We start from the raw sequence: 27511 nt of genomic DNA, 5'->3' as shown, positions 1-27511 counted from the left end.
TCCTCACACTGCAGAGGCCATATTTAGCAGACGTCGCTCCACAGCCAACTTAAATGATAAACAGAATATCAGGATTGTTGGGCAGACTCATAATCTTTTTATCGGTATTAATTATTGGGTCTCTCTTGTAAATGAGACATTAAGTCTCAGTGGGACTACCTGTATAAATAAAGGTTAAGGAAATAAAATATGTAAAAAATGACAAGGAATGTCAGAGGTGGAGGAGCTTGTGATTATTATTTGGATGGAGTGTCTGTGGACAGTTATCCCGTTTTATCCTATAAACTCTTCTGCCGCACTTACTGTAGCATCTCCAACTTGCTCATATTTGCGCTCAGAGCAGTCCATCTCCATCCCTGCACATTAACATCGCTCTTGTTCTGCATCTTTATTACTAATCTACTCAACTCTTCCTCTCCTCCTCTACTCAACAACAAAATAAACTATCACAGCTATGCAGATGACACACAAATATATATCACAATGTCACCAGGAGACCGAGGCCCTGTACAGGCTCTTGGTAAATGCATTGAGGAAATCAATGACTGGTTGTGCCACAATTTTCTCCAGCTAAACAAAAACAAAACTGAGGTAATAGTCTTTGGCGCCAAAGAAAAACGATTACAGGTCACCAGAGAACTTCAATCTATACATCTAAAAACCACAAACCAGGCGAGAAATTTGGGTGTAGTGATGGATGCAGACCTAAACTTAGAAAAACACATTAAGACAATAACAAAGTCAGCTTACTATCACCTCAAGAATATATCAAGGATAAAAGATCTGATGTCTCAACAGGACCTGGAAAAACTAGTCCATGCATTCATCTTTAGTAGGCTTGATTACTGTAACAGCATCTTTACAGGTCTACCTAAAAAATCAGTCAGACAACTACAGCTCATTCAGAACTCTGCTGCTCGAGTCCTCACTAAGACCAAAAAAGTGGACCACATCAGTCCAGCTCTGAGGTCCTTACACTGGCTGCCTGTCCGTCAGAGGATAGACTTTAAAGTTCTGATGCTGGCCTATAAAGCTCTGAATGGTTTAGGACCAAAATACATCAGTGACCTCCTGACCCAGTATGAACCATCCAGATCCCTCAGGTCATCTGGATCCGGTCTTTTATCAGTTCCCAGAGTCAGAACCAGACACGGAGAAGCTGCATTCAGCTTTTATGCTCCTTATATCTGGAACAAACTCCCAGAAAGCCTCAGATCAGCTGAAACACTCAGTTTATTTAAATCCAGGTTGAAGACTCACCTGTTCTCAGCTGCATTTGAATAAAGCACCAAATCCACACTTTAAGCTTAAATTTCAAAACTTACATTTAACTACTGATTTTATCTACTGTTCTGATTTGATCTGTTTTGATTTTATATACTGTTGTTTGTTTGTTTGTTTGTTTGTTAATTAGTTAGTTAGTTTATTTGCTTGTTTTAATCAATTTTAAATCATGCTTTTTATTTGTTCTTGTTTCTAATGTCTCTGTAAAGCACTTTGAATCACCTTGTTGTTGAATTGTGCTATACAAATAAACTTGCCTTGCCTTGCCTCAGGGTGGCAGAGAAGGAGAGTATCAACAAGATGTCTCTTCATAATTTGGCAACGGTGTTCGGGCCGACCTTACTAAGGCCCGCTGAGAAGGACAGCAAGATCCCCGCTAACCCAACACAGCCCATCAGCATGGGGGACAGCTGGTCCCTGGAAGTGATGGCACAGGTAAGCCACACAGTTTATCTTCAATCTCTGCCCTCTGCCATTTTGTGTTTGTATTTTCTGTAAAGGTGCTTGGCTCATTACGATACTTATATTTTTAATTTGCTCATTTTTTAAACTTTCTCAATACAGGTCCAGGTGTTGCTGTATTTCCTCCAGCTGGAGACGATTCCCACCCCAGACAGTAAACGACAGAGCATCCTGTTCTCCACTGAAGTATAGAGCTAACGCTGACTCTGACCACCGCTGCGTGAACAAAGAGACGGACACTGGCTCAGAGCGAGCCTCCTGTCGTGTGTTTTTTATTTGACTGACTGCACTCCGCTCAGCTTTTGCAGCTGGGAAGGATTTGTCTCCGGTGATGCCTGTTGTGCTTGAACACAAGAGGGCGCCACTGGGCCTCTTAAGTACAGAGTATGTGAGGTCTTTGCCATTCCTATCTGTCATTACCTGATAATTAGTATGATTCCATGTACCTCCAGTGTAATGCATCCACCACCTGGTTTTTGTTGGTCTCAGTGGTGAACCTTTGCAGCTTTTACACAGTTGTGGTTCATAATTCGAGAAGTTCGAATGAACAAAATCGCACAGAACGAGTCAGGATTGTTGATTTTTCTGGAATTGGTTCGCCAACAAATCAGAATCTCCACGAACTTTTGGGCATTGTTCTCTGTACGTCTTTATTTTAACCAATCGCAGGAAAAAATGTTGCAAAATGTGTTTCTCCATCTCAAACGTTGCTTCATGTCCAGTTGAGGAAAATCCTAAGTATGTTTTACATAATCTCAGCGCATTCTTTCAAACAAGTGCAGACATTTGATGGAACTGAAAGTCAGCGTGTGGCTGTCGCCGTCGTGCTGGCTTTTTCTTTTTTTCTGTATCACAGGAAGCCAACACCTGTATGTTAAAGTGTTTACAACGTAAACAAACCCGGTTGGAGTGAAACGCTACGGCTTGGTGAAGTGAACCCAGTGATTTGTAATACACTGCAGTCTGACTGCCTGCCGTTTGTCCGACCACAAAAGCAAGTTTCCTCTATTTGTGTTGTGTCTCAAAGTAACCTTCAGCTTAAATGCACAGGAAGCAATATATTTTCTAACATAGGAGTTGTCTGTGTTCATATCTTTGCTGACGAAATGTCCTTCGCATTGTAACATAGGACGTCTTGCCAAATCAATATGTTTTTTTGGGGGGTTTTTGTTAGGAAAAAGGAAGCGGTTGTATTTACAGATAAAGTACATGTACATAATCTTAAAGTTGTATTTTTCTTTTTGGTTAACAGTATAATCATTGTTGCTGTTACTGTAATTTATTTTGGGGTCGTCGGGGAGAAATTGGTTTGTTTGTTTTTTTCTATGTGAACTTAGGTTTCTGTTTAAGAAAGTAGTAGGTTTTAGCCTTGACTTCAAGTCTTGCAGTAATTAAGCAAGATTTAGCCTTGTTCTAATAGAAACTGCTCAGCTGTTCTATCAGTTCTTCATTTCGATATTGTTATTATTATTAATATTATGAAGGTAACACACACTTTGTAGTTCATACTGTATGTTGCTGTGGAAAAGACTGAAGTTCTATGACTGCAAGATGGTCCTTATCAGCACATCTCCCATCCAGAGATTGCCTGTCTAGTGTAGACATTATGCAATGTCATGATACATCTCATACACACATGGCGTTGTCTCCTTTTGTAACCATTTAATCTGTAGCTGCAGAAGTGCACTAATGCAATGTTAGAACTACTGTATTACCATTGAAGTGACCTGAGCACTCTGCGTTTATGTCCAGCGAACAGCGCATCTTTTGTCTTAAATGAAGGAATATTAATTTACTTGCGCACACATGGCAAAATGTCCTCCTAATTATTTGTCCACAACTCACTGGCCAAGTTAGAGACAAGCTCTTAAAATGTTTTTGTTTTTTTGTTTTTTTTTGCAGTATGATTGATTTAACATGCAGGCATGTTTTGTTCATTTTATTTCTGTGCGCTCCTGCTATTGCTGTGTTGTATCCATGATGTGGGATGTAGTTCATGGGGATCTTTATCCTTTCTTTGTTCTTTTTTTTTCCTAAAGATTTTTATATCACTACTGCTTATACTGCTTACTTTTTATAGCCAATTCAAGGCTAGTTATCATGACTGGCTGTAAAACCAATGAATGAGTTAAATGGATCTGATAAGGGTTCACGTGTGCTTGTGGCCACGATGAAGATGGAGTGGAAAAGCGCACATGAGTAAATTATGATGGAAAACACAGTTCTTGCATTCGGATACAGGTGAACCCTCTAAACGTCGCATTTGCTCTTGCTTTGCCCTTGCAGCATCTCAAAGATATTTTTCTTGCCTGTACTCGTGTAGGTTGTGAGAGGCCGAATGCACCACCACCAGTCATTTATTCATTATTACACTTGTTACCTTTATAGCAAGTCCTAATTGCCTGCTCTACTCTACCCTATCGTGCCTCGACACTTACGCTTTTGTTTAGCGCCCGTGGGCCTCTGAATGTCAGTGATAGTGCTGACTGTGAAAACATTCGTTCTCCCGTTGCCTTTGCTGAGGACAGCCACACATCGTTCATCTCACTGACGACTAAGACAGGACCTTAAACTTAAGTGTGGTCTTAGCTCATACTCTCAGCTCCATGCCTATCCTACCTGCCACCTTCATTTGACTGTGATGCACATAATGTTAAAAGAGAAACTGTGTTAACATCTGTCTTTTTAGGGCAATGGATCAAAACATTTTCCCCAAGTCCATCTTTGTTATTTTCTTAAGTTTTATATCCTCTATTTTTATTTATTTATGCTTTTGCACAGCCTGGATCTATTTATTTAAGATGTTGCCATCTAAAGCTAAATTAATGTTCAAAAACTGTCTTTATCTGGTGTGCTTTCTTTGGGAAAATCTTACGTCTTAGAATTACAACTGTTTGTCTCTATTTGGCCCCGACTATGTAGAACTGCAGTGATTTTTCAACTCTCAGTTCCTGCATTGTCAGTTCATATTTAGTTATTTGTGTTGAACAACAGACTGGCCACTGTGATTGTCTAGCTAATAGGAAGTGCAGGTTCTTCTTAATTTAAAAGGTAGATTCTGTGAGTTCCTGGAACTCAGACTCCTCCTGCTTTTTCCATAGAGTTGTATAATGTGTATAATACTAGAGTATGCATAATCTGGTTTCTCTTTTATTTAATGTGGCGTCCGCTGATCGTTGGGGATTGAGACGGTACATCTCTAGTCTCTTTCAAAATCCAAACTATCAGTACAGTATGTGGTAGAGGAGAAAAGAGTCTTATATTAGTCTAAATCTGCATTGTTTTGGTCTGTTGATTGTCACCGTAACTGCATGTACCCTCCATAATACAGTTCCCTCCACAACCTCAGTCCCAACCGAGAAAAAAAAAAAGGTTTAGTTTTTCTGTGGAGTACTCTGATCATATATTCTTCTATATGAAAGTTCCAAATCTCTTGCATTTACTGTACACGACACTGCTATTGCCACTTCTTCAACAACATGCTGCCATTAAATTAGGCTTTTCCAACCTTCAAAAAGTATTCTTTTGCGTTACTGAGCATATAACAATGTAAAGGTGAGGATGAGACTTGGTGACCAACAACACTTTTTTTATTCCTCAACTTTTAACTCTTGTTCCTGTTAAATATTCAATGTTCTGCTTGTAGAACTGTAAAAAGGAATAATGAAAAAAAGGAATACTGTATTCTGAGGGCAAACATGTTTGGAAGGCATTTGCGGCCTATGTTTGTACACAAAATGCTAAATAAAATCTCCTGTATCTAAACAAAATCACCCCCCTTTTTTTTGTGAAGTCTGTGGTATTATCCAGAAAACCTAGAGAGGCTAAACAGTGTTTAAAACATTAACTACATATGCATCGTAATGTTGCTGGGCATCATGTTTATCATTTGAGATAGTTTGTAAAAAAAAAAAAAGGAAAGAAAAAAATGAATCTTTGGATGTTCAACATTTATAAAACTCAGTGTACAAAAACGCTAATGAAACATTTAGAAATTCCACAAAAATAACACGATAAACATTTTTCTAAATCATTTAAAACATTTATTTAATTTAAACGAGACGTTTGTATCTAATAAATCTGAAATGGATTGTTTTTTGGAGAAATACTCTCAGATTTTATTTTGATTCTAGAAACCCCAAAGTGTTGGGACACGGCGTTACCACAGTGTTGATTCATGTCACGTTTTGGCAACTCTGCACATTTTTGGGCAACTGAGGAAATCAATAAAAACGTCATTCCATTCTTGCGTAACATAAAAGTTTCAGCTGTTTTTGTATTTTTTTTTCTCAGAATGCATCAAATCTTTTCAATGGCTGACAGATTAGCACCTGGACTCTTTCTCTTCAGAGTCACTTTTTAAGAGCGCGCTGATAACAAGCCGGTTGGTCCCTCTCCTCCTGGGATCGTGGGATGATGGCTCTGACAGTTTTCCTGTTCTCCTCAGTTCATCTTAAATGAGCTCGGCCTACAGAAGCTGGTAGCTGAATCTCGTGTATAAATATTTTTTCCTTACATGGTGATGTGTTAACCATAGACTGTAGATAAAAAATGGACATGGCCACCATAACATCATCCACTGTTGTTAAACATTAGCAGTTTTAGTGACGCCATTTGTTTTTTTTAGGAACCATAAATAAAGTTTAGGAAGCTTTGTTTATACACAAAACTATTTTCTGGTTAATACTAAGTAAGCTATTTTTTGCTGCTCCTATATTTACAAGGGACCACCACAACAGGTATCAGCACATTCGATATTGCAGACTTTTACACCGGATACCCTTCCTTATACAACCTCCAAATGTTTGTTTCCACCTGGGACAGAATCTTTGGCTAGCTAAGTGAATGTGTACACCACATGGAGCCAGTTACTAAATACTTGAATTTCACTATACAGAAACTAAAAAAGCTCAAGCTTCTTAAGACACAGCAAGCTGTAATATTAAATCAGATCACTCCATTATGTGCTCCTAAAAGCACTGTAGTGTAAAGGTTTCAGTCAGTGAGTCGAATTAGAGGACATGAGCACTAACAGACAGGTATTGGTTACAGTTCCCTTTGTTACCACATCTGACAATCAAAGCAGTCACTTCCCTAAGTTTAACCCTTATCAGTATCTCAAAGGTTACGTTATTAAGGGAAAACTATACCTATAAGATTGTATAGTTAACTTTTGTATTTTTAACATGACTCTGTGGGAAATGACTCGCTTTTGAAACCAGCCTCAAGTGATCATTAGAGGGACAGTTTTTGGCATCTTTGAGATTCCTGCATAGTTTAACTTGGATGCACCAACAAACTTTGTTTGTTGTTGTTTTATTTAAAGTTTTTCTGAACCCATACAGTGATTTCCATCTTTCTTCCTTTTTTAGTAGTGATGCCCGAACATCCAAAAGATTAACACCATGCAGTACGGATTTGAGCTTTTCCCATGTGTTTTTTTTAATGTGCACCATATTTGATAAAGTCCTGAATAGCCTGTAAGAGCAGCTTTTTATTTTACTTCAAATGTAAAGTTAATGCATAATTTATTAGAAGCAGGAACCAGAACTAATATCTGACTCCCAAACCACTGATATAATAAACTCGTCACATGACTCAAAGGATGCCATAAAAACTGACATTTTGCATACAGCATTCTTTGGTTCTTTACATACCGCAGTTTGGTGTATGACAAATCATCACTCAGCACAGTATAGAGGAACTCCACCGCGCATAATCATTCAGGATATGCACAGTTTATAGTACTATTTGACGTGTAATGTACAAACACACTAATTCCGACTAAATAAATAAATTGGCGAGCTCAGAGGACACGTTATGGCTGTTTATTTATTGATATGGAAGTAGTAGTCGGTGTGTTATTTATTTTAATTGAGTTCTGCTCTTTAAATATCACTTTCTTTCTTCTATGATCGGTTATTTCCATTCCTCTAGGCCACTCACCCACACACAGTCGTGTTTCTAACATCAACAACACTGCGCCGACCTGAATTTATTTCCAAGCCTTTCCAACTCCAAACCTTACCTAAATATATCATTTTCTTGACTTTAACCAGAGTTCAGTCCACACTCGAAAAATTAGTGGCTCATAGCAACGGCTTTGGCTTTGCTCTCAAAAAGAAGGCGGGACCCAAAAGAGTATGACTAAACAGATTTATGTCCCCACAACTTAAGCAGTATAATCAGCCTACACACTCGAGAAGCGAGGCGAGGCTGCGGGTGAGCGTTTTCCTGTTGCATCGAGTCGGTGCTCACCTTCAGACCTCTCCTGTCAAACATACGCACTGCCTCGTCTGCCGGTTTAAATTCTTCCCCCCTTTTTTGATCTTTTTTTTCAGCGCTTTTAATTTATTAAATTTGAATTTACTGCGGGAACAGTGATCATCTGAACACGTGGAGGAAAAAGGACGCCCCCCCCCCCCCCCCTCCCAATCGCTCTAAAAATAAGGTAAGAAATAACTAATAGCTTTCTTCCTATTCAGACATAATTAGTAAGTCGAAGTTGTAAGTTGACAGAGGAACAGGTGTCTCCCGGGTAAACGCCCACTCAAATAACATCGGTACGTCTGACACGCTTGGATTACTCCTTATTCTTCAACCAGTAAATCAAAGTGTCATTATTTTATATATTAAAGTTTTATTGCAATGGAGTGGGGACGTTTTACTGAAAATTTTTTTTAACGCGGCTGAAGTTTGAAAAAGATGTAGTAATGTAGTAAACTTGTTATAATAAGATGAAGCAGTGCATTCACTGTACCTCAGTTCATGTAGTTAGTACGTATTTTTCCGTCACAGGGCAAATATTATATTACACCGTTTTGAAGCTTTTCGGTTGCCCTGCACATTGTTTACCTCTCCGTTGTCCTGTCTGTTCCTGCTGTCAGGAATCCCCAGTATGTTGTCAGATCAGTTCTTCCCTCATTCCTCATTCCCTCATACCCACAGTGCTGCCAGGAGTAACAAAACCAAATTTTCTTATATTTGTTTGACTTTTGGTGAACTTGCACATTGATTGGCAGGACTCTGGCAGATCCCCTCCAGCAGGATGTGTATTTTCTTATCACTTCCTCCAAGGCTGCTATGAGAATCTATATATATGTACAGCTATGACCATAATGGTAAAGTGAAAGGGAAGGTTAAAGCAATGTGCTGGAAAAGTATTAGGTAAACTCAGAATGTATATCTTATGTTATAGTCTCTAAACTAAAAGTCCAATTTAGTTTTCTCAATCAAACTCTGAAAGTTTTCCATGCTCATGCAGTCTCTTGCTTCAGTTTTGTAAATCTGCTGGACCAAGCCTGGTTTTTAAATTCCTTTTGCTTCTAAGAAAGCTCCAGTAGGAGAATAAAAGAGGGAAAAGTCGGACTTTGGTCCAGTGTACTGCCAGGATTAATGCAAGTAGAGCTGCACATATGTGATCAGCAGAGTATGAAATGTGCATCTGAAACTGTATTTAAACATTCATGAATGTCTTTAGGGACAATAAACAGCTGTTATTTCACTTTATATGTTTTGCTGGCTGTGAGAGCACATCTACAGAGCATACAGCACAGATGCATATAGCAATAAAATATCTATTTATGATAATGCCTGGGGATTAACTGCAACACACAGGATATCGCTACTTAGTGTAAGTAGAGTATGGAAAATCCATCTATATTGAAATCAAATTCACACAATATAGCTCAGCACTGAAAGGGAAAAATCTTATTTTCCATGCACGGCATTGCAGTTCTTTGATATTACTCAATACACTGCAATGAAATTAAGCTGAAACTTAAAACTGAAACTTTAAAAAACCTCTCACAAATATTACAATAATATCAACATTTTTCAGATTACTTTACGTTTAATACTGAAATTGAGTCACAGTCCTAAAAGGCATTAAGTATGAACAGAAGTATTTTATGTCTTACTGACGCAAGGAGATCAAAGCAGCTTATGAGGATGTTCCTTCAACGTTCCTCATCCCTTTAAAATTCTTTAAGCGCTGGTTTCACGTCCGGTTGCTCGCTCTATTTTTCCCTATCTGATCATCAACATCCTGTACACAAACTGTCCACCTTTTTAACAAAAAATCATTAGAACCAGCCTATTCTACTAAAAGCTCCAAAAGAAAAACAACCACTTTAATCAATTAAGTTTAAGCATATAAGCAATTACTCCTGTATACATTTCATCATAGCTAAATGCTGCCTAAAAACAACTCCTATGTGTTAACACTAACTTCATTTTAAAACCTCACATTTCCTATATTATAATCTGTTTTTGGTATAGCCTTTTTATTTCATTTTGCTCCTTTTAATATAACAATACCTTCTAATTCTAGTTTACCAGACTTAACCAAAATATATGCTTTCCTTCCTCTTTGGTCCTTCTTTAAGTTCAGTTAAAAGCTAAATGAATTTGAGGCCTTTCGCCTGGAATCAATACTGTCATGTGTGTTTATGGACTCTGTGTCTGTAAGCGCGTGCAATCCTTCAATAACTTCAATAACTCATATCAAAAAATGCAATATGTATAAAAATCATTTCTATTTATAAGCTCTCCCCTTTATCCTAAAAACACCTCCTATGTAATATCTGTATGTGTAAGCCTACATTATAACCACTACTTCTAAAGATCAAAAAAGAAATCAAACCTGTTCTCCTCCTTCAACCCTCACTAATTTTCCCCAAAGGATTTATTCACAGCTTTGAAAAACCGGCATTGTATCTTCTAAACAGGATTCAGTTCTTTAATCCTTTAACCTTAACAATAGCTCATACCTTTTACACTTTTACACATGCAAAAAACCCCAAAAAAATAACATTTCGGTTGATGCCAATACTCCTACGTATATTTATTTTCTTAATTATTTTTTGTTTAGGGTGTTTTTGTTGTGGATTAGGTGGCTGTGACTCAGGAGGTGAAGGAGTTCATCATCTTTTTTGTAGGTCAGTGGTTTGATCCCCGACCCTTCTAGCATGCGTGTCAAAAAATCCTTTTCAATTTTCAATTCAATTCCATTTTATTTATAAAGCGCCAAAGCACAACAAGAGTCACCTCAAGGTGCTTTATATTGTAAGGCAGACCCTACAATAATACATACAGAGAAAAACCCAACAACCAAATGAGCCCCTATGACCAAGCACTTTGGCAACAGTGGGGAGGAAAAACCAGGCTCAGGGAAGGGCGGCCATCTGCCATGACCAGTTGTGGTGGGAGAAGGAAGGCAGGACAAAAGACATGCCTTGACAAGACCTTGACAAGACACTGAACCCCGAGTTGCCCCCAGTGCATCCACCAGACTGTGAATTTTACATTAAAAACTATCAAGCATTAAACAGGGTGCTTATAGGAATTTGTGTGAATAAGTCTTGTACTAAGAAACACTTCAAATCTTATCAAATCGTCAAATCTTATCTCGTATCTAGACCTCACACCTCTGCAGGAAGTTGGTTGTATCAAGTTTGCTTTCACTGTATTCAGTAACTTCCACTGTTCTCTCAGAATAGTTTTGGTATAATAAAGATGTAATCAATAAAAATGACCGAACATGTTTTATTATTAACCTAAAAAAAAGGCTTGGTAGGACCATGTCATGATCTGCTCACAGAAATTGAACATACCTCAAAAATATAATCTCAGGCAAAGGAACATGCTGGTTATCAGTGTATTGTAAGTCTACTATAGTTCTTTTTTTTTCAGGAAAAATCTTGAAAGAAAGTCAGATTTAGTCATATCAATGTTTTGATCAGGTAAACTAAGAAGGCGTCATTAGCATGTTCCAACAGCAGTTACACCCTTGAGCTTCCAATCAGCCAGCCCACACTTAAGGGTAAAGGGAAAGTTTAGAATTTAATGCAGAGGGGGTGAGTACTAAGAAGCTGTTGCTGAGTCTCTGAAGAATATTCCTCAGTGTAATATTACTTTTAGTTTATTCTCACTGGAGGGATTTAAGAGAATACTATGAAACGACAACAACTTGAGATCATCTAAAATACAGGTGCCAAACATAAGGCTGGGACTGGCCTGGAAATGTGAAGGAGATTTGTGGATGTTTAAATGGGTTTTAATGAGTTTCACAGATTTTTCTGCTGATGAAAGCCTCCACCATGACAATTCATATTACATTACAAATACCAGCTCTTCAATGTATTTTGTCAGGTAACCATGAAACCAAGCATCAGAATGGGGAACAAATGTTATTTAATTGGCTTGCAATGTCACATGTAGTCAATGCCTTGTTGGTGTTAGAGATCAGAGAAGAATGGCAACACTGCTTTGGGTTGATAGGAAGGAAATAGTAACTCAGATAACCACCTCTTACACGACAAGGTATGCAGAAGAGCATCTCTGAACCTGTCAAACAGGAAACTGAGGCTACAGTTTGCACAGACTTGCCAAAATTGGAGAATAGAAGATTGGAAAGCATTGCCTGGTCTGATAAGTCTAGATTTCTAATGCAACATTTGGATGGTAGTTTCAGAATTTTAGTGCAAACAGCATGGAAGCGTGGATCCTTCCTGCTTTTTATCAGGCTGCTAATAGTGGTCCACTGATATTTTCTTGGCACATGTTGGCCTCCTTAGTGGCAACTACACATCGTTAAATGCCATAGTTATCACAAACTGGCTTAAAGTAGGAGACAAGGAGGGAGTTCAACCAAGTAGTTTACTAGTTTACCCCCCCCCCCCCCCCCCCCAAATAAAAAAACAAAACAAAAAAAACAAACAACAACAACAAAACAAAACCAAACACAAACAAAAAACATGAAGGCTCCTTGTTGGCATTTCGAATTATTCTGGAAAGAGAAAAAGCAATAACAGAAGGCAAGATTAAAACATCTCCATTTATTAAAATGGCAACCACACAACCAGGCCCACAAACGATAACCACGTGACTGTGTAGTCCAAGTAGTATCTGCTCTAGATAGCAAATCTATCCTTGCAAATTGATTCAACAAGGGGGAGACAAAACAAAGCAAAAAAATCAATTACCCTAGGAACAGCAAGTGAAAATCTAATCGTTGCTACCTAAATGAGCACCAGATCTCATCAGAACTGCCCAACACCACATACACACCAACATAACATTGCATTGCCAAAACTCCAGCAATAGACAACCAAAGCTGGAATTAAAGTATGAGCATCAACCACAGTAACACACAACAAGGTTCCTACAAACAAAAACTTCCACGCTAACCAAAATGTCCAAGACACCAACGAAGAGGGAACCAAGCTATAACAAAGCTCACAGCAAATCAAAGCAGTTAATGGGGTCTACCGCAAAGCTACCAGACAAAACTTACTAAGCTAAATATTTCGCAACACTATTCAAGGTTAACTTTGCAACATAGTTACACCACAAGATCAGTCCAGCCATGTGTTTAGTAAGGCCAGAAACCCACAAGAAAAAATACAATGGTGAAGCACCAGTCACAGAGTTTATGCTCCCTAATCCTAGTTATTCAGTATAAGTTAATCTTAACCCTCGTCTTAACCCTGGTCTTCAGACAGATACTTGTGGTGGGTATTTATGCAATTCTACCAGCACCAAAAAGCAACCAGAAACTGGGAGCTTCCTGGAAAACAGGGAAATTCTCCAAAGACATTGTCTTCAACCACATTCTGTCACACTGAAGAGAAAACATGTTTGGTCTGTTATTGAGATCAGACAATTAAGCATACAAAGGAGGATGCATGCACTCCTGTGCCTTACTTACTTACCTATATATGTATGTGTGTGTGAATGGGTGGATGACTGAACGTGTAAAGCGCTTTGGGGTCCTTAGGGACTAAGTAAAGCACTATACAAATACAGGCCATTTACCATTTTCCATTTACTATATATATATGTGTATATATACACACACATATATATATATATATATATATAACAGCCAAGTACAATACTAATGCTGGTCTCTTCCATCATCAACCACATAATAACAACAACAAATCCAAACTAATGCTGTCTTGTGTAGAACTCAATAGGATATTTGTCACAATGATAAATACCACAACTACTTTAGCTGTACTCAAGACCCAGTTCAACTTAGATAAGCATTTGGCAAACCACAAGCTAAGTTAGTAGGTTAACACGAACTGGTTCAAAGTAGATGACAAGGAGGGAATTCATGCAAGAAGTTTACTTAAATATAAAATGATTTATTAACCTCAACCTAACCAAAACACAAAGCTCATCAATAGGTTGATGTCAGGTCGAGTGGAAGAGAGACTGAGCAGTTTATCTGAGCCAGTTTTTTTCTCCCATTAGGACAATGCATTTCTGGAACACAACTGAGCTTGCAGCACTCAGTTGGCCTCCACGGTCTCCTGATCTCACTCCAATAGATCATATTTGGGATGTGGCGGAACAGGATATATACATCATGGATTTTCAAACAACAAATCTGTAACAACTGTGTGATGCTATTGTGTCAACATAGGCCAAAATCTTTGAAGAATATTTCCAGCAGCTTGTTAGATTGATGCCATGAAGAATTACAACAGGACTTAGACACTTATAGTGACAAGACACAAAGCCACCTGAGAATTATTTTCAAACATCTCCAATTACGTTTGTCCTAGGAATGTGGGGTCCAAGTTATAAAATCTCATGTATTTTACTTAATGCACCACAGTTCCCAGAATCCATTGGAAAAGAAAGCTGAGAGTACAACCAACACACCTTTCATTTAATTTTGTATTGGTTTGTGCATTGATTAAGGAAATGAGATAAAGTAGTTTAATAAGTGAGCTTTTTAATCTGTAAGGCATATTGTTGGTCTTAGACAAAGCTGAGCTAGGTGGTTTCCCTACTTTCTCTGGGCTTTATGCAAAATTAGTCTTGTGGCCTCCAGCCACAAGCATTATCAGTCTTTTTATAAACTCAGTCCGGAAATGATTAAGCCCGTTGGGTTGGACCAGTACTTGTTCACCCCACACATAGTGTTTTAACATTTTACAAAGAAGAAAAAAAGGTTCAACACACTAATCTGCAATATCTCATTAAAATTCCAAGCAGGCTTCCACACGAACTTCTACAACGAGTTTAGTTATTAGAACAATAATGCACTACCTGCTTTCCAGGCTTAGTGCATCCTTGACCTGTTTCTCCTTCTCACTACCCTGTGGTTTACCTCAGCAAACTGAATACAGGTCTATTTTTGAAGGTTATCATTTTGTAATGTGTTCCTATAATAGAACTAACATACAGAGTCGAGAAATGTAGTAAAACGCCCAGCAAAGAAAATCCAGTAATAGAACAATTTCTTTGAAATTTATGGGTGGTTTATTTTGCGTTATTATCAGTGACTTCATAGGAAACCATGCCAGTCTGGGGAATGATTAGCACGTAGAAGGGTTTTGGGAAATCTTTCCTAAAATAAAAGGTCCATTGTTGGGCTGTCTGCTTTGGCCCTGTATGGTTAAAAAAAACACCTGCCCCCTTGTCTTCTAGAGATAAATGGCTTTTTTTTTTTTTCGTTTCTTTTTTTTTCAAATCCTGTATGTGTATGTGTACGGCCTGCAATCTGTTTTTACAGAGATACTGTGTTCTCTTTCTTTCTCTCCAGAACACTGCTCTTAATTTTGCAGCCACTGTGGAAACTTCCCTCCTGTGCATTCTACTGCCACCTGTGACCAAGTTTACCCAACAGAACAGAGATTGTTATTTTTTTAAGACACAAAAAGAAAGAGGAAGACAAACAGACTGACGCAGGGTTTGTGACGCCAAAGGGTGCGAGAAGACCTCAAAGTGCACTGGCTTGTGGTGGGAACTTCCTGCCTTGGCTGTCCTTTTGTGACACAGTCGCTCTGTTGTTCAGTCATACCATGTGGTTTGGCGAGCAGGTATTTAGTCTAAAAACATGTGAAGCAGCTGAGTGTGTGGGATGACGGCACAAAGAAAGCAAAAACGTGGAATAAAACAACCATGCCGAATAGCAGTCTGGTCTATATTGGCCTGGAGCTGGTGATTGCTTGCCTGTCTGTGGCTGGGAATGTCCTGGTCTGCTGGTCTGTCTGCCTCAACTCCAACCTGCAGAGCATCACCAACTTCTTTGTAGTGTCACTGGCAATCGCTGATATTGCTGTGGGACTGCTGGCGATTCCCTTCGCTATCGCTATTAGGTATTGTTTCCTTCTTATTCAGTTTGGAAATGAGACAAATTTTGTGTTACCTGCATCCTTTACTACAAGATCTGTCACAATGTACTGTTGCTTTTTTTTGGCAGGGTTTGTAGTGATAAACACCCTTTTTGAATCTGTGATGTTTTCAGTACTGGTTTCTGTGCAAATTTCTACGGCTGCCTGTTCATCGCTTGCTTCGTCCTCGTGCTCACTCAGAGCTCCATCTTTAGTCTGCTGGCTATTGCTGTGGACCGCTACATCGCAATCAAAAACCCACTCAGGTGAGAGAAAGTAATGAAACTTCAACTGAGATATCATACATTCCAGCTGCAGAATCAGCAGCAGATGTCAAATGTTCACATGCACTGCAGTGGTGTAGCAAAGGGCATTAAATTATAGAGAGATCCTATTTTTAACTGAAGGCTAATTTGTCCAGCTGCGGACAAACATGGCTCCATCGCTCGACAGGCTTAATTGAGTTAGTGTTGTTGAAGGTGAACTGGTTAAATCTACTTAAAGCTTTCATGATTAGCATTCATGTAAATCAGCAGCATTCAAATAGTATTGCTCTTTAATGGATCATTTATTTAGAAGCTTAAAACAAAGCTCCTTGTTTCTGCAACACATCTGTTGACACACCACCGAGCCATAATCCAAAGCAGGTGACGCATTTGCATAAGCGGTTGCATAACAGTTTGATTGTGTCTTTATGTGACACAGCCCCAGCACCAATGACCAGAGAACAACTAATCATGTAGTTATTAGGAGGCTTTACGAAGCCTAGTGCTACCAGGTTGGCCATGCAACATCTCAGTCAAAAATACACAGACAGTTAAGTCAGTGTATGCAAGGTGATGCTGGGTATACTGATAATTCATAGTGATTTTCAAACTTCTATTTCCTTAATCAGGTTTCTGAATTAATTCTTTTCCTGCATCAAAAGTTGTGCATATGAAGATTTCAATACAGTGCTGTGCAAAGACATGAGCAAACCCTCTTTCTTTATATTTCCAATGCTTTTATCCATCCATTCATTTTCTACCACTTACCTGAGGCGGCGTGACAACTAATCAGAGAAGCCCAGACCTCCCTCTCCGGAGTCACCTCTTTGTGCTCAAATGGGAGTAGGAATGCCAAGGCGTTCCCAAACTAGTTGAGAGATGTAATCTCCCCAGCGTGTCCTGGGTCCTCCTGGGGACTTGTTTGTAATTTCTTTCAAAGCGGTCTTGAGCAGTATTTTTACCAGGCTTTCTGGTCTTTCTTTGACAATGGCTGCTTTTTCACTCAGTTTTCAAACAGTTGTTGTACTTGACCATTTTCATAACAATTAATCATTGAAACATAGAAAACGGCACCTAACTCGGGAGCTAAACCAGTGTTGTGTCAACACATAATAGAACCAGATTTAATTAGTATCTGTTTTAAAGATTTAAGTAATTACAGCCACCACGGGCATCCGGTAAGCATCCGGAGAAGTATAGCAAAGAGACTTGAGGTCCTCTTAAAATCTTCATTTACTGACTGAGTGTGGTGCTCAGCATAGACCACAGTAATCAAGGATCCACTAAGTGGTTTCACAAAACATTAGAGACTTGACCACACTGTGCATTGCTGTAAGGACAGCTATTGGTCAGTAAATCCAGATCCGAGAGAGCTAAACACTGAGCCAATAAAATCAACCCTTACTGAAGACATTTTCAGCCATATCTTTAGACACTTTGTTTCTAGCAGTCTATTGAAAAATACATAATTTGTTTCCACTTCTTTAGTTGAATCTGATCTGTGAAAAATGCCAAAGGCAGCACAGACATAAGTCAAAGGTAGAAGAAGTGGCAGGCCAAAAAATGTATTTACAGCAGATGAACAGTATCTGAAAGTCATGTCCTCAAGAAATATCAAAAAACAGAGCAAAGACCCAGAACCTGACACAGAACCTGAGAGATTTCTCTGGCCATTCAGTTGACCCATCTGTTGTTCACTGAAGCCTCATCCAAAATGATCTCAGTGGGAGAATGGCTGTCAAGAAACAGGGAAAAAGGGCTGAGATATGCCAAATTACCCAAGAAGGTTATCGAATGGTGAATCCAAATCGAAAGTTTTTGGTTTAAGTTGTTTTCAACATGTATGGAGGAGGTCAGGCGAGCAGTAGAACATTGAGAGTCTACAGCCATCTGTAAGAAACATAGAGGCTTTGTCATGGGTTGCACTGCCAGTGGTGCTGGACACCGAACTACGAACAAGAGACATACCATGAGACTTTGATCCACCATGCAGTACCATCTGGAAGGCATCTGATTGGTACTAGTCTAAGTTTTCAGCATGGCAACAATCCCAAACCCACTGCCAATGCAGTAAAAGCATACCTGGATAGAATGCAACACTATCAAAAAAGACCCTTGAATGTCCTTCAAGAAGCCTGGAGAATTATTCCCAAAGCCTACTTCAAGAAATTACAAGAAAGTTTAACTAAGAATAAAGAATAAAGGTAATGATACCAAGTATTGACTTTCAGGCTTAATATAATTGTACCAGTTCAAATTCTTCCTTATTTCCTGTTTTATTTTTTGACGATTGCATGTGTAGAGACATTTTAATCATGTTTTAATTACCATTTCTTTGTGACTGAAAATTTAAAATGCAGTTGAAAAATACAACATACTAAATACTAGTATTAATAATGAAATGCAGAAAGGGACTGGACTCTAAACGTGCAGGGTGAGGACTGGGAAAGGGAAGAGGTACAGGACAGGACATAACTTTTACACTGCGTTTACAGTGCTGTGTTATCTTTCTGATGACATTTCCCTCTCTCATTCCAAATAAATGAACACCAACTATCATAAATCCCACAACTAAAACAACACAAGCTTTTTTTCCAGTGTTAAATTTAGACTTAACTGGCTGCAGCAAAACTTGATAAATCATATTTGTATGAGTCACTTAAATATCCTTCAAGAGTTTTTTTTTTTTTTTGCTGTGAAACAGAAACATGCATAACAAGGCCGGCCACAATAAATACATGTCCACACCTTCATTAAGGTTTTGTAGGTTTGGTTCTGGTGCAGAGCATTAGTAGGCAAAACCTGGCCTATGGGAACAGTTATTTTTGTAGCTGACCTCATTAGAAATACATATATAAATGTATTTGTATTTGACAACTTTATGTTCTTGAATTCAAGCTTTCTAAGCAAAATATAAAGAAATCAGCAGTAGCTCCAGACTTTTTCACAGTACTTTACCTTTAAAGCTAAAATATATCACTCAAATGTGACATGTCAGCATGAAAATTATTTGATATTAGCATCCACTATGTGATTTTCATTTAGTAACTTGACCTAAATGGAAATGTCCTTTACAACAACAGCAGTTTCATTTACACTTATGTAACACAACGGGAGTGTTGTACAAAAAATTCAATGCCCTAATGAAATCAATATATTTTTAATTTTAAGAAATCCTTATTTTTTTAAGGGATTTTTGAACACTTGATTAGTGCTGTCTTTAATTACCATAGCTACAAATGGGCATCAGCACTGCAGAGATAATCAGATTACTGTAAGTGCATTTTAAAGCGGGCCAATTGAAGTCCTGCTTTCGCTTATTAAATGAATAAAGTGTTAATGCTTCAGCGCACAAATCATTTTCTCTTCATTTAAACTGTATTGACTTTGTCTCGAGGGAATGCTATCACTGACAGAGTAGATAAAGCAACTGGCTGCATATATAATGCATGTTTGTGTTCTGTTCAAACTTTTAGGTACAACAGTCTGGTGACAGGGAAGAGGGCAAAGGGCATCATTGCACTGTGCTGGGTTCTTTCAGTGGGCATCGGCCTGACACCGATGTTTGGCTGGAACACAGGTGGGGAAAGATTTTTGCCAATTCCCACACAGAGTCAATGCTTTTAATTGATGCTGTGTGAAACATGAAACGACCTTCCTTTACATAGTCAAAATCATGCAGAGGAGGTATTTTGATGCAAACAAGCAAACATTATTCTTGTGTAAGGGAGGATGCCCCGCTTCTGTCTGTATATCTTCCCACTGCTTATTACAACAATTCTATTGCATTGTATAGTGTAAATGGATAAATGCATCAACAATGTATTTCTAGAAAGGTCTTGTGTTCTTATCTGCACTGGCAGTGGCAAGAGAGACATGCATACATTTATTTATTCATGTTTTCATGTTTAAGTTGCATATTTAAGCATGTTTAAGTGGTCCTAACTGCTGAGGAGATTGTTGAGGAAAACTGAGCTGAGCTGAAACCCTATAATTTTGCTTTTGGATGAAACTGGCAATAAATCACAGTTTTCTTTACACAGGTTGGAACTCCACTACAACTGCCACCAAAAGCCAAGGCTGCCCTGAAGGAATGACTGATTGCTTGTTTGAGAAAGTGGTTCCCCTTGACTATATGGTCTATTTCAATTTCTTTGGCTGCGTGCTGGTGCCCTTGGTGATAATGTTGGTCATCTATATCCATATCTTCATGGCAGCTCGCCGACAGCTTCGAATGATGAGCCTCAAAGTTGCACACGTACCTGCTCCTGGACAGAAAACTCCATCTTCTGGCTCATCTCGTTCGATTCTGCAGAAGGAAGTACACGCTGCAAAATCGCTGGCTATTATCGTTGGTTTGTTTGCTCTGTGCTGGCTTCCTGTGCATATTATCAATTGCATCAACCATATTTGCCAGGACTGTGAGCGCCCACACATCTGGGTGATGAACATTGCAATCATTCTCTCCCATGCCAACTCTGTGGTGAATCCCTTTATCTACGCCTACCGCCTTCGAGAATTCAGACATACCTTTCGCAAGATTCTCTATCAGCACATCCTGGGGAAGAGGGATGGGCATGTGTTCGGGGTTGAAAGTGCTGATGGCAGAGGTGTAAGGAGCACTAGTATCATGCAGACATCTGCCCGTACGAGTAAAGAGGATTTATCATGTGGCACAATGGTAAATAGTTATGTTCCAGATTCCGGTGCTGAGAAAACTACATCAAATGCCTCTCATGAGATTTTAGATTCTGTACCTAACAGTAATACACCCAACGGACACCAAAAAGCAACTGGCACCCCATCAGAAGTCCAGCATCAGCCAGGTATTTTGGCATCTTCTGCACAGGAAGCAGCAACGTCCGCCACAAATCTGGGAGGAGCAACAGATATTTTGGAGTTGAAAGACAGAGGAAGCTGCATTACTTTTGTAAATATTCAGGCATTCCCATTAAAACAGAATGACTGTTCCCTTTCTTCAAAAATCACAGAAATATCATGACAAAGACATTTAGTTATTTCAAATATCTTGCTCTCAGAACACACGGAATGTTCTGCAAACGTGAAATTTCAGCAAATCAGCCTCGACAGCAAATCTGTTTTTTTAATGTAAAATTTTATTTTTTTAGTTTGGAGTTTCTTTTTTTAATGTGCACTTTAATGTTTAAAGATAATATACTTTTTGTAATGTGCAGGTTTTTGCTATCTGTGTTGTTTGTATGCCATCAAAATTAAATATCTTTAAATATGTCACAATTATGTGGTGTTTTTGTGCTGCAGCACTGAACTGAACTTTGTCACTCATCCAGGTTATGATACTCTGAAGAGCGTGAAAAAAGAAGGAAACTAGACTTTAAGTTGTGAAGATGTTTCACTTCTCATCCAACAGGCTTCTTCTGTTTCAAAAACACCTTGGCTGAAGTGACCTCAATAGGTCACATGACAGGATGTGACCTACTGCCCCCTAGTGTGGGTTGTTCCACTTGGAGGTGGTTGTTAACCCAATATTGATCATGCGAGTCATCAGATGAGCCAAAGTGTGAAAAAGATGTTGGTCATGACCATCGTCAGGGGTTGTGGGGGAAACCACTCAGAGACTGTGCCCCTATTGAGGTCATCTCAGGGAAGGTATGAGTAGGGGTTAAAGCACCTGGGAAAGGATCTCAAGACTGCATTGTAGGTGGCTGATAGCTGGTGTCACCACCTCCGTTCAATGATGGTCATTCACAAGTGACTGCTTGGTTTCTCCTTGATGCACTGCGAAGTATACGCTATGTTGCTCAGTTTGTGTTTGGTCCTTGAGATCAACCAGTTTTTCTCTAAGGGTGTGGCTGGGTCTGAAGTGCACTATAATATCATGAGAAGAAATTCTCATGAGTTTCTCTACAAACCTGCTACATAAGAGATGGCAATAGAAGACCTCCTTTACTCCTCCTATAAATCTGGCATTATGTTTGGGAGTTTTGTTCTTAGGATGGACCAGTTTTTGTCTGAGGGTGTGGCTACTCTGAAGTCTGAGGATCATCCACATACGTGTACCAGTAGCTAGGTGCTATTCCTCTGAGGAAGCCCAGAGCTTTATTAGAGGTTGGTATTTGTATAGTGCTTTTTTTAATAGTCCCTAAGGACCCCAAAGAGCTTTACACGTCCAGTCCATTCACACACACACATGGTGATTGCAAGCTACGTTGTAGCCACATCCACCCTGGTGGCTGGACACTGGCCCAGCCACACACTCGCACTGACGGAGGCGAGACTGCCGGACACTGGCGCCACCGGGCCCTTTGACCACCACTAGTAGGCAACGGGTGAAGTGTCTTGCCCAAGGACACAACGACCGAGACTGTTCGAGCCCCGGCTCGAACAGTCTCGGTCAAGGCGAACTCCCAACAAGGCGAACTTCTTGAGCCACGATCAGTTGGATAGAGGTTCCTGCACATCTAGGATTTTTTCTGTAGAAAAACCTTGAAGTATTTAAAATATGTGGTATCATATGTGGAGATGTCTAACAGTGTGCAGATCTGATGTGGGATGTAACAGATTCTGTTGTGTAAGGTGCTGTATTTGTTTTCTGACAGTCTCCACTTCCTCAGTTGTAACTCTATAAGTGAGAAGTGTGATGACATCACAGGCCTTACAACTAAAACTCTGTTTGTTTTGCTGCTGTTGTGATCAGCGATTTGATCAGTGCCGGGCAACACATGTTCACTGTTGTTCACTAACCATCCAAAACAAAGAGCTTGTTTGCCTGTACAGATATGACCCCATATGCCTGTATTGTAGATGCTTTTAGTGTAAGGCTTGCTTGCATAACACTATGAAAAGGACACACATACATAGGTAAAGTACATACACATGACCACAGACCACTCTGTAAGAAATGTTTACAGAGCAGCCTGGCACTGACGCCAGTCAATAAGCCTAATGCAATGGAAATCAAATGAAGGTTCATTTGATGGTGTCTTTTATTATCCCATAATGCTTTCCCTTCTCTCATTAAAAAGCTCTTCCACTGTGGCAAAGACCTACATTAACCAGCTTTTATGTGCCCTAAAGCAATCCCAGAGAGAGTACCCAGGAATACGGGTACGTATCTAACTTGCACTGTGTTTATTCAAAAACTTAAATGCGTTTATTACACATTGTAATCATGCAAGAAGGGAATTAAAATGGGTGAAACCATTTCATTTTAATGTTTTTTGTTGTTGTTGCATGTTATGATATTTTGATAAGCATGAGAAGGGTTATCAAAATGATTTGGTTATGGATATTACATACCTGAGTCATAAAAAATAAAAAAAGATAAGGGACCATTGTGGTATGATGACCTGGAGGAAAACAATCCAGTGTGTACATTTATAGTGTGTCATGCTGCCATAAATTACACATGTGTGACACCAGCATGCAAAATGATTAGGCTATCTTTTAGAAAGAAATGCAAATGATCAGAAACTCAGTAACAAAAGATTTATTGCAGCAGAGACCACAGTGTTTATTTAAAGAGTCATACTCTGTGCATTCCCTCTCTGGCTGATGATTTCAGTCAGCCTCATAAATTACCCGCCTCCACCAATGCACCGCATAACCATTACAAGTACTGCATCCTTTGTTCTACACCTCACAAATGTTCTTCTTTTTAAACGCCTCAAACTTAAATTTGTTAGTACATGTGATTCTTCTTACCCCATGGGTTTTTTTTTGTTGTTGTTCTTATTGTTGTTGTTTTTTTCTTCAAATCTTAGTTCTTCTGGTGTGACTTTTTCTTTGCAACCTGGCTAAACGGGTTACCCTCCTTACTGTTAATGTTAAAACTTGTGTTTTGGTGATTCTTAAAAGTTACCAGAGAATCTGAGAACAAACTATTTCTCAAGCTGGAGACTCTGGTGAATCTATCCAACTGCTCAGTTGTGCACCAGGGCCTGCACCAGGGAGCTACTGTGATGCTGTTCTGCGAAGTGAATGGTAGGTGTAAAAGTGTAATTTCGGGAGGGAATTTCCCACATACGATAGCCTTCGCTACTAACAATAGTATGCAACTATGCAACTTTATTTTTATTTATAGTCAGCTCAACAGCTATTTTAACATAATTAAGGTTTGTTTGGTCATTGGTTTGCCTAGATCTTGATTCATAGACAGCTGATGAGAGACAGATAAGAATGTCTGCTCATTCTTTATTCTTTATTCAGATTCCCACTAGTTGTCCCTTGAGTCTAAAGATAAAATAATACAAAACATCCAGCCATCAATCTAGAGACAAGCAATCAATAAACTGGAAAAAATAACCTATCAAATAAAAAGAGAGTAGTTCCTGCAACTTATATGACAAACAATGACATATTATGGAATAATAATAATAAAAAAATACAATAAACGGCATGTATAAAAGATCTACTGATGATCATTTGATGTATCATTTTTTTCGCCAAATTCCTTGTGAACCCGTAAAGCCATAAAAATACAGATCCCACAATGCACTGCGGAGCATCGCAGGAAGCATTCGATTGACCCGCCGGTGGATTGTGGGAAAGCGGAAAAAGGGCTCAAAAGGTAGGGAACCGCGTCTGGCGCACGTTGCAACGTCAAACGAAGAAGCAATAACAAAGAAACTAGCTTTTACGATAGACTCCAGGTAAGAAACAAAAATACTCGTAATTCAACTGAGACCGTAATTTTTTTCCGTGCTCATTAGCAGCGTTGTTTGTTTCTTGGACGTTTGAATCAAGCGCGTTCATTCAGGAGCCAATATGGCTCCGTCTATTTGCCGAACTAATAACTTGTTACTGCAATAAAGAGGCAAACGTTAATGTTGAAATCGTATTTGTGTAATTTTAAGTTTGGTTTGTTACACATGGCATTAATTGGATTACATTATTGTATGCAACCAGGATATATTATTGTACATTAGCCTAGCTCGCTAATGAAGGCTAATTCCTCTCGCAGCTTCGATATTCAATGATTTGACTGAGAGATTCGCTTTATTGATCAGAAGTTAACTGTAGCCTGCTTATCCCATCTTAACGAGGGTCACTGATTGTTATATATCAACTCCCAGCAACTCTTTAAACGGTATAAGAGAGCTGATTGTCGTTACACAGGCAGTACTCGAGTGAAAAATAAATTGGCGAGGATAATGTGTGGACAAGTGATTGCTTCCCTGGTGTTTCTGTAACTAAACGCATCCCAAAATTAACAAGCCAGTTAACTGTAACCAAACTTTATGGCTAAATATAATTTTGAGTCTGATGTTTGATGGTAAAAAAAAAAAAAAAATGCGTTTGCAGGAGCTTACAGCCTATGAATGTGCACAGTGTAACATTTCTTCTGCTAAATTTTGTTTTCCAGAAACATTCTTGAAAAATGTCCATTGGCGTTCCAATCAAGGTCCTGCATGAGGCAGAAGGACACATTGTGACCTGTGAGACCAACACTGGAGAGGTTTACAGAGGCAAGCTGATTGAAGCAGAGGACAACATGAACTGCCAGGTCAGTACATGATAAAGAGTGTAAAGTGAATGTGGATGGTGTTGCTCCTCCCTCCTGGGGTCCCATCAACCAAAGTGTTGGTACTGTATTGTTTTTATGTTTTTTTTTTTTTTCTTTTTTCTTTTCTGCCTTCATTAGAGTAATCAACAGTTTAGTCTTTAATAGGCTGCTCGATAATTTGAACAAGTTTTGTTTACTTTATTTTCAGGTACATGCCCATAAATGGCGTAATGTCTTGTGTGGCAAAACAGATAGAAAAGCTTAATGAGGCTCAAAGGAATTTTCATTACAAATAATAGTGTCTTTGTTCTGTGTCTCTCTGTTCTGAATGCTCAGGTTCAATTTGTGGTGTTTTTATTTTAATTATAACATTTATTTCTGTTTTTTTGTGTTTTATTTTTTTCCCCATAGTTGTTTAAAGGTTTCCAAGCTTTCCACCTGTTGGTGTCAAATTAAGAGTGAATTGTGCTAATCAAGTACTGGAGACCCCAATCTGGTAGCTGCATTAGTAAAAGCCAGTTAATTAAAAATCGGTCCCGGATCAGATGGTAAAAAACTGTTCCTTTTATGGCTTTGTAAAGTTTAGATAACTACTGTTGATTTGAATAAAACACTAAAGAGCAGTTTGATTACATTTGTTGAAAGAATGATCTTTGTTTCTTACAGATGTCTAATATCACAGTGACTTATCGGGATGGCCGCGTGGCACAGCTGGAGCAAGTTTACATCCGTGGCAGCAAAATCCGCTTTCTGATTTTACCCGATATGTTAAAAAATGCTCCTATGCTGAAGAGTATGAAGAATAAGAACCAGGGATCTGGTGCAGGAAGGGGCAAGGCAGCTATTCTTAAAGCACAAGGTGAGTGAAAATTTGCAGTAGATTGATACACCTGTCAAGTATGTTCAGTAGTGGGCGCAACTGATGGTGATTTTATACTCATTGCATACATTGATTGCCTTTTTGTGTTTGTGCAGCATAACTAAATCCTACCATGAGAAAAGTGCTTTCTGTCCAGTGTTGCTCTGTTCCTTGTTTAATAAGTACAGTCTTGTCATAGGTGTGGGGATCTGTCAAAAACACTGATTTAAATGTTTCATTGTTGTTCAATTTGTCTTCACATCCCCTTTAAGATGGAACTGATATTTTGCCAAGTGGGTGTTAAGGATACAAAATTAGACTTCACTGTACTTCTCGCAACCAAAGTACTGAATGTATTATTAAAGTTACTGAACCGTTGGTGTATTTCTGATTCAGTGAGGTACTCTACGTTAAAAACTGATAGTATGCCATCTTTGTTTTTTGTGCTCTCCAGTGGCTGCAAGAGGACGAGGGCGTGGTGGAATGGGAAGGGGAAACATCTTCCAGAAGAGGCGATAATTGCTCCAGCTACATTAACATTTTTGCATTGTATAGTTTTTGTTTTCCCCTTGAATTTGATACGTTGGATATCATTTGAAATCTCGTACTTTGCAGTCTGTTGCTTTAATTTCTTTTAATTAAAATAAAAACTTTTTCAATTTGATGTGTCCTGATGTTTTTGTTCTGTTTTTCTTTTCCCATTTACAAGAGATTCACTTGTGCCACCTGCCTGTTTTTCAAATGTATTTAATAAGTAATGTACTAGGAATGCGGTGTTTAGCCTTATCCAAGTAGTTTCAGTGTTAACCCTGGGTTTTCTGTACTATAAAAGGTTACCTGAGTATGTTGCCTTCTGCTGTGGACCAGATAAAATCGGGCATAAAATCACCACATACTAACCAATCAATTCTTTGGAAACTAATTTTACTAGTCCCAGAGGAGTCCTTGGCCCTCTGTAGATGGCAGCATTTAATGGATTTCAGCACCATACAGTCTTTTTCCCCATAGTAGGCATCAGTAG

At 38.9% G+C, this 27511-nt stretch overlaps 3 protein-coding genes across 4 annotated transcripts in view; all 3 read left to right on the top strand.

Moving 5' to 3' along the window:
* bcr (BCR activator of RhoGEF and GTPase) overlaps positions 1-6110 on the top strand; it is an 85111-nt gene extending 79001 nt beyond the window's left edge. Inside the window, exons 22-23 of the mRNA XM_086300469.1 lie at positions 1557-1719; positions 1849-6110. Of these exons, the coding sequence (XP_086156595.1) occupies positions 1557-1719; positions 1849-1938 (253 nt within the window). The 3' untranslated portion in view covers positions 1939-6110. The remainder of the gene's footprint in view (positions 1-1556; positions 1720-1848) is intronic.
* A 1864-nt stretch (positions 6111-7974) lies between these two features.
* Positions 7975-21517, top strand: adora2ab (adenosine A2a receptor b). Its single transcript, XM_086300468.1, has 5 exons — positions 7975-8197; positions 15311-15866; positions 16016-16147; positions 19624-19727; positions 20191-21517. The coding sequence occupies exons 2-5, from the start codon at positions 15670-15672 to the stop codon at positions 21147-21149; spliced, it is 1392 nt and encodes a 463-aa protein (XP_086156594.1). The 5' UTR covers positions 7975-8197; positions 15311-15669; the 3' UTR covers positions 21150-21517.
* A 3094-nt stretch (positions 21518-24611) lies between these two features.
* Positions 24612-27145, top strand: snrpd3l (small nuclear ribonucleoprotein D3 polypeptide, like). 2 transcript variants are annotated; one of them, XM_086302517.1, is made up of 4 exons: positions 24612-24695; positions 25491-25631; positions 26298-26490; positions 26945-27145. In XM_086302517.1, exons 2-4 carry the CDS (start codon positions 25506-25508, stop codon positions 27007-27009), a joined length of 384 nt encoding a protein of 127 aa, XP_086158643.1. In that variant the 5' UTR covers positions 24612-24695; positions 25491-25505; the 3' UTR covers positions 27010-27145. The 2 variants fall into 2 exon arrangements, with proteins under 2 accessions (XP_086158643.1, XP_086158642.1); XM_086302516.1 differs by having other exon boundaries at positions 24626-24777.
* The last annotated feature ends 366 nt before the right edge of the window (positions 27146-27511 follow it).

Source organism: Aulonocara sp. 'chitande type north' Nkhata Bay, linkage group LG7, assembly GCF_057382095.1.
Source record: "Aulonocara sp. 'chitande type north' Nkhata Bay isolate Kocher_YH1m ecotype deep benthic linkage group LG7, A_spYH_male_GT1.1, whole genome shotgun sequence".
In the NCBI taxonomy this organism is placed as follows: domain Eukaryota; kingdom Metazoa; phylum Chordata; class Actinopteri; order Cichliformes; family Cichlidae; genus Aulonocara; species Aulonocara sp. 'chitande type north' Nkhata Bay.
The sequence above is the reverse complement of the archived record's forward strand: the minus strand, read 5'-3'. Positions and strand labels throughout refer to the sequence as shown.

Coding starts and splice junctions, on each gene's coding strand:
- adora2ab (XM_086300468.1), top strand. CDS start 15,670: ATGCCGAATAGCAGTCTGGTCTATATTGGCCTGGAGCTGGTGATTGCT. Junction 16,148..19,623: donor GCAATCAAAAACCCACTCAG/GTGAGAGAAAGT, acceptor TCAAACTTTTAG/GTACAACAGTCTGGTGACAG. Junction 19,728..20,190: donor GATGTTTGGCTGGAACACAG/GTGGGGAAAGAT, acceptor TTCTTTACACAG/GTTGGAACTCCACTACAACT.
- snrpd3l (XM_086302517.1), top strand. CDS start 25,506: ATGTCCATTGGCGTTCCAATCAAGGTCCTGCATGAGGCAGAAGGACAC. Junction 25,632..26,297: donor AGGACAACATGAACTGCCAG/GTCAGTACATGA, acceptor TGTTTCTTACAG/ATGTCTAATATCACAGTGAC. Junction 26,491..26,944: donor AGCTATTCTTAAAGCACAAG/GTGAGTGAAAAT, acceptor TGTGCTCTCCAG/TGGCTGCAAGAGGACGAGGG.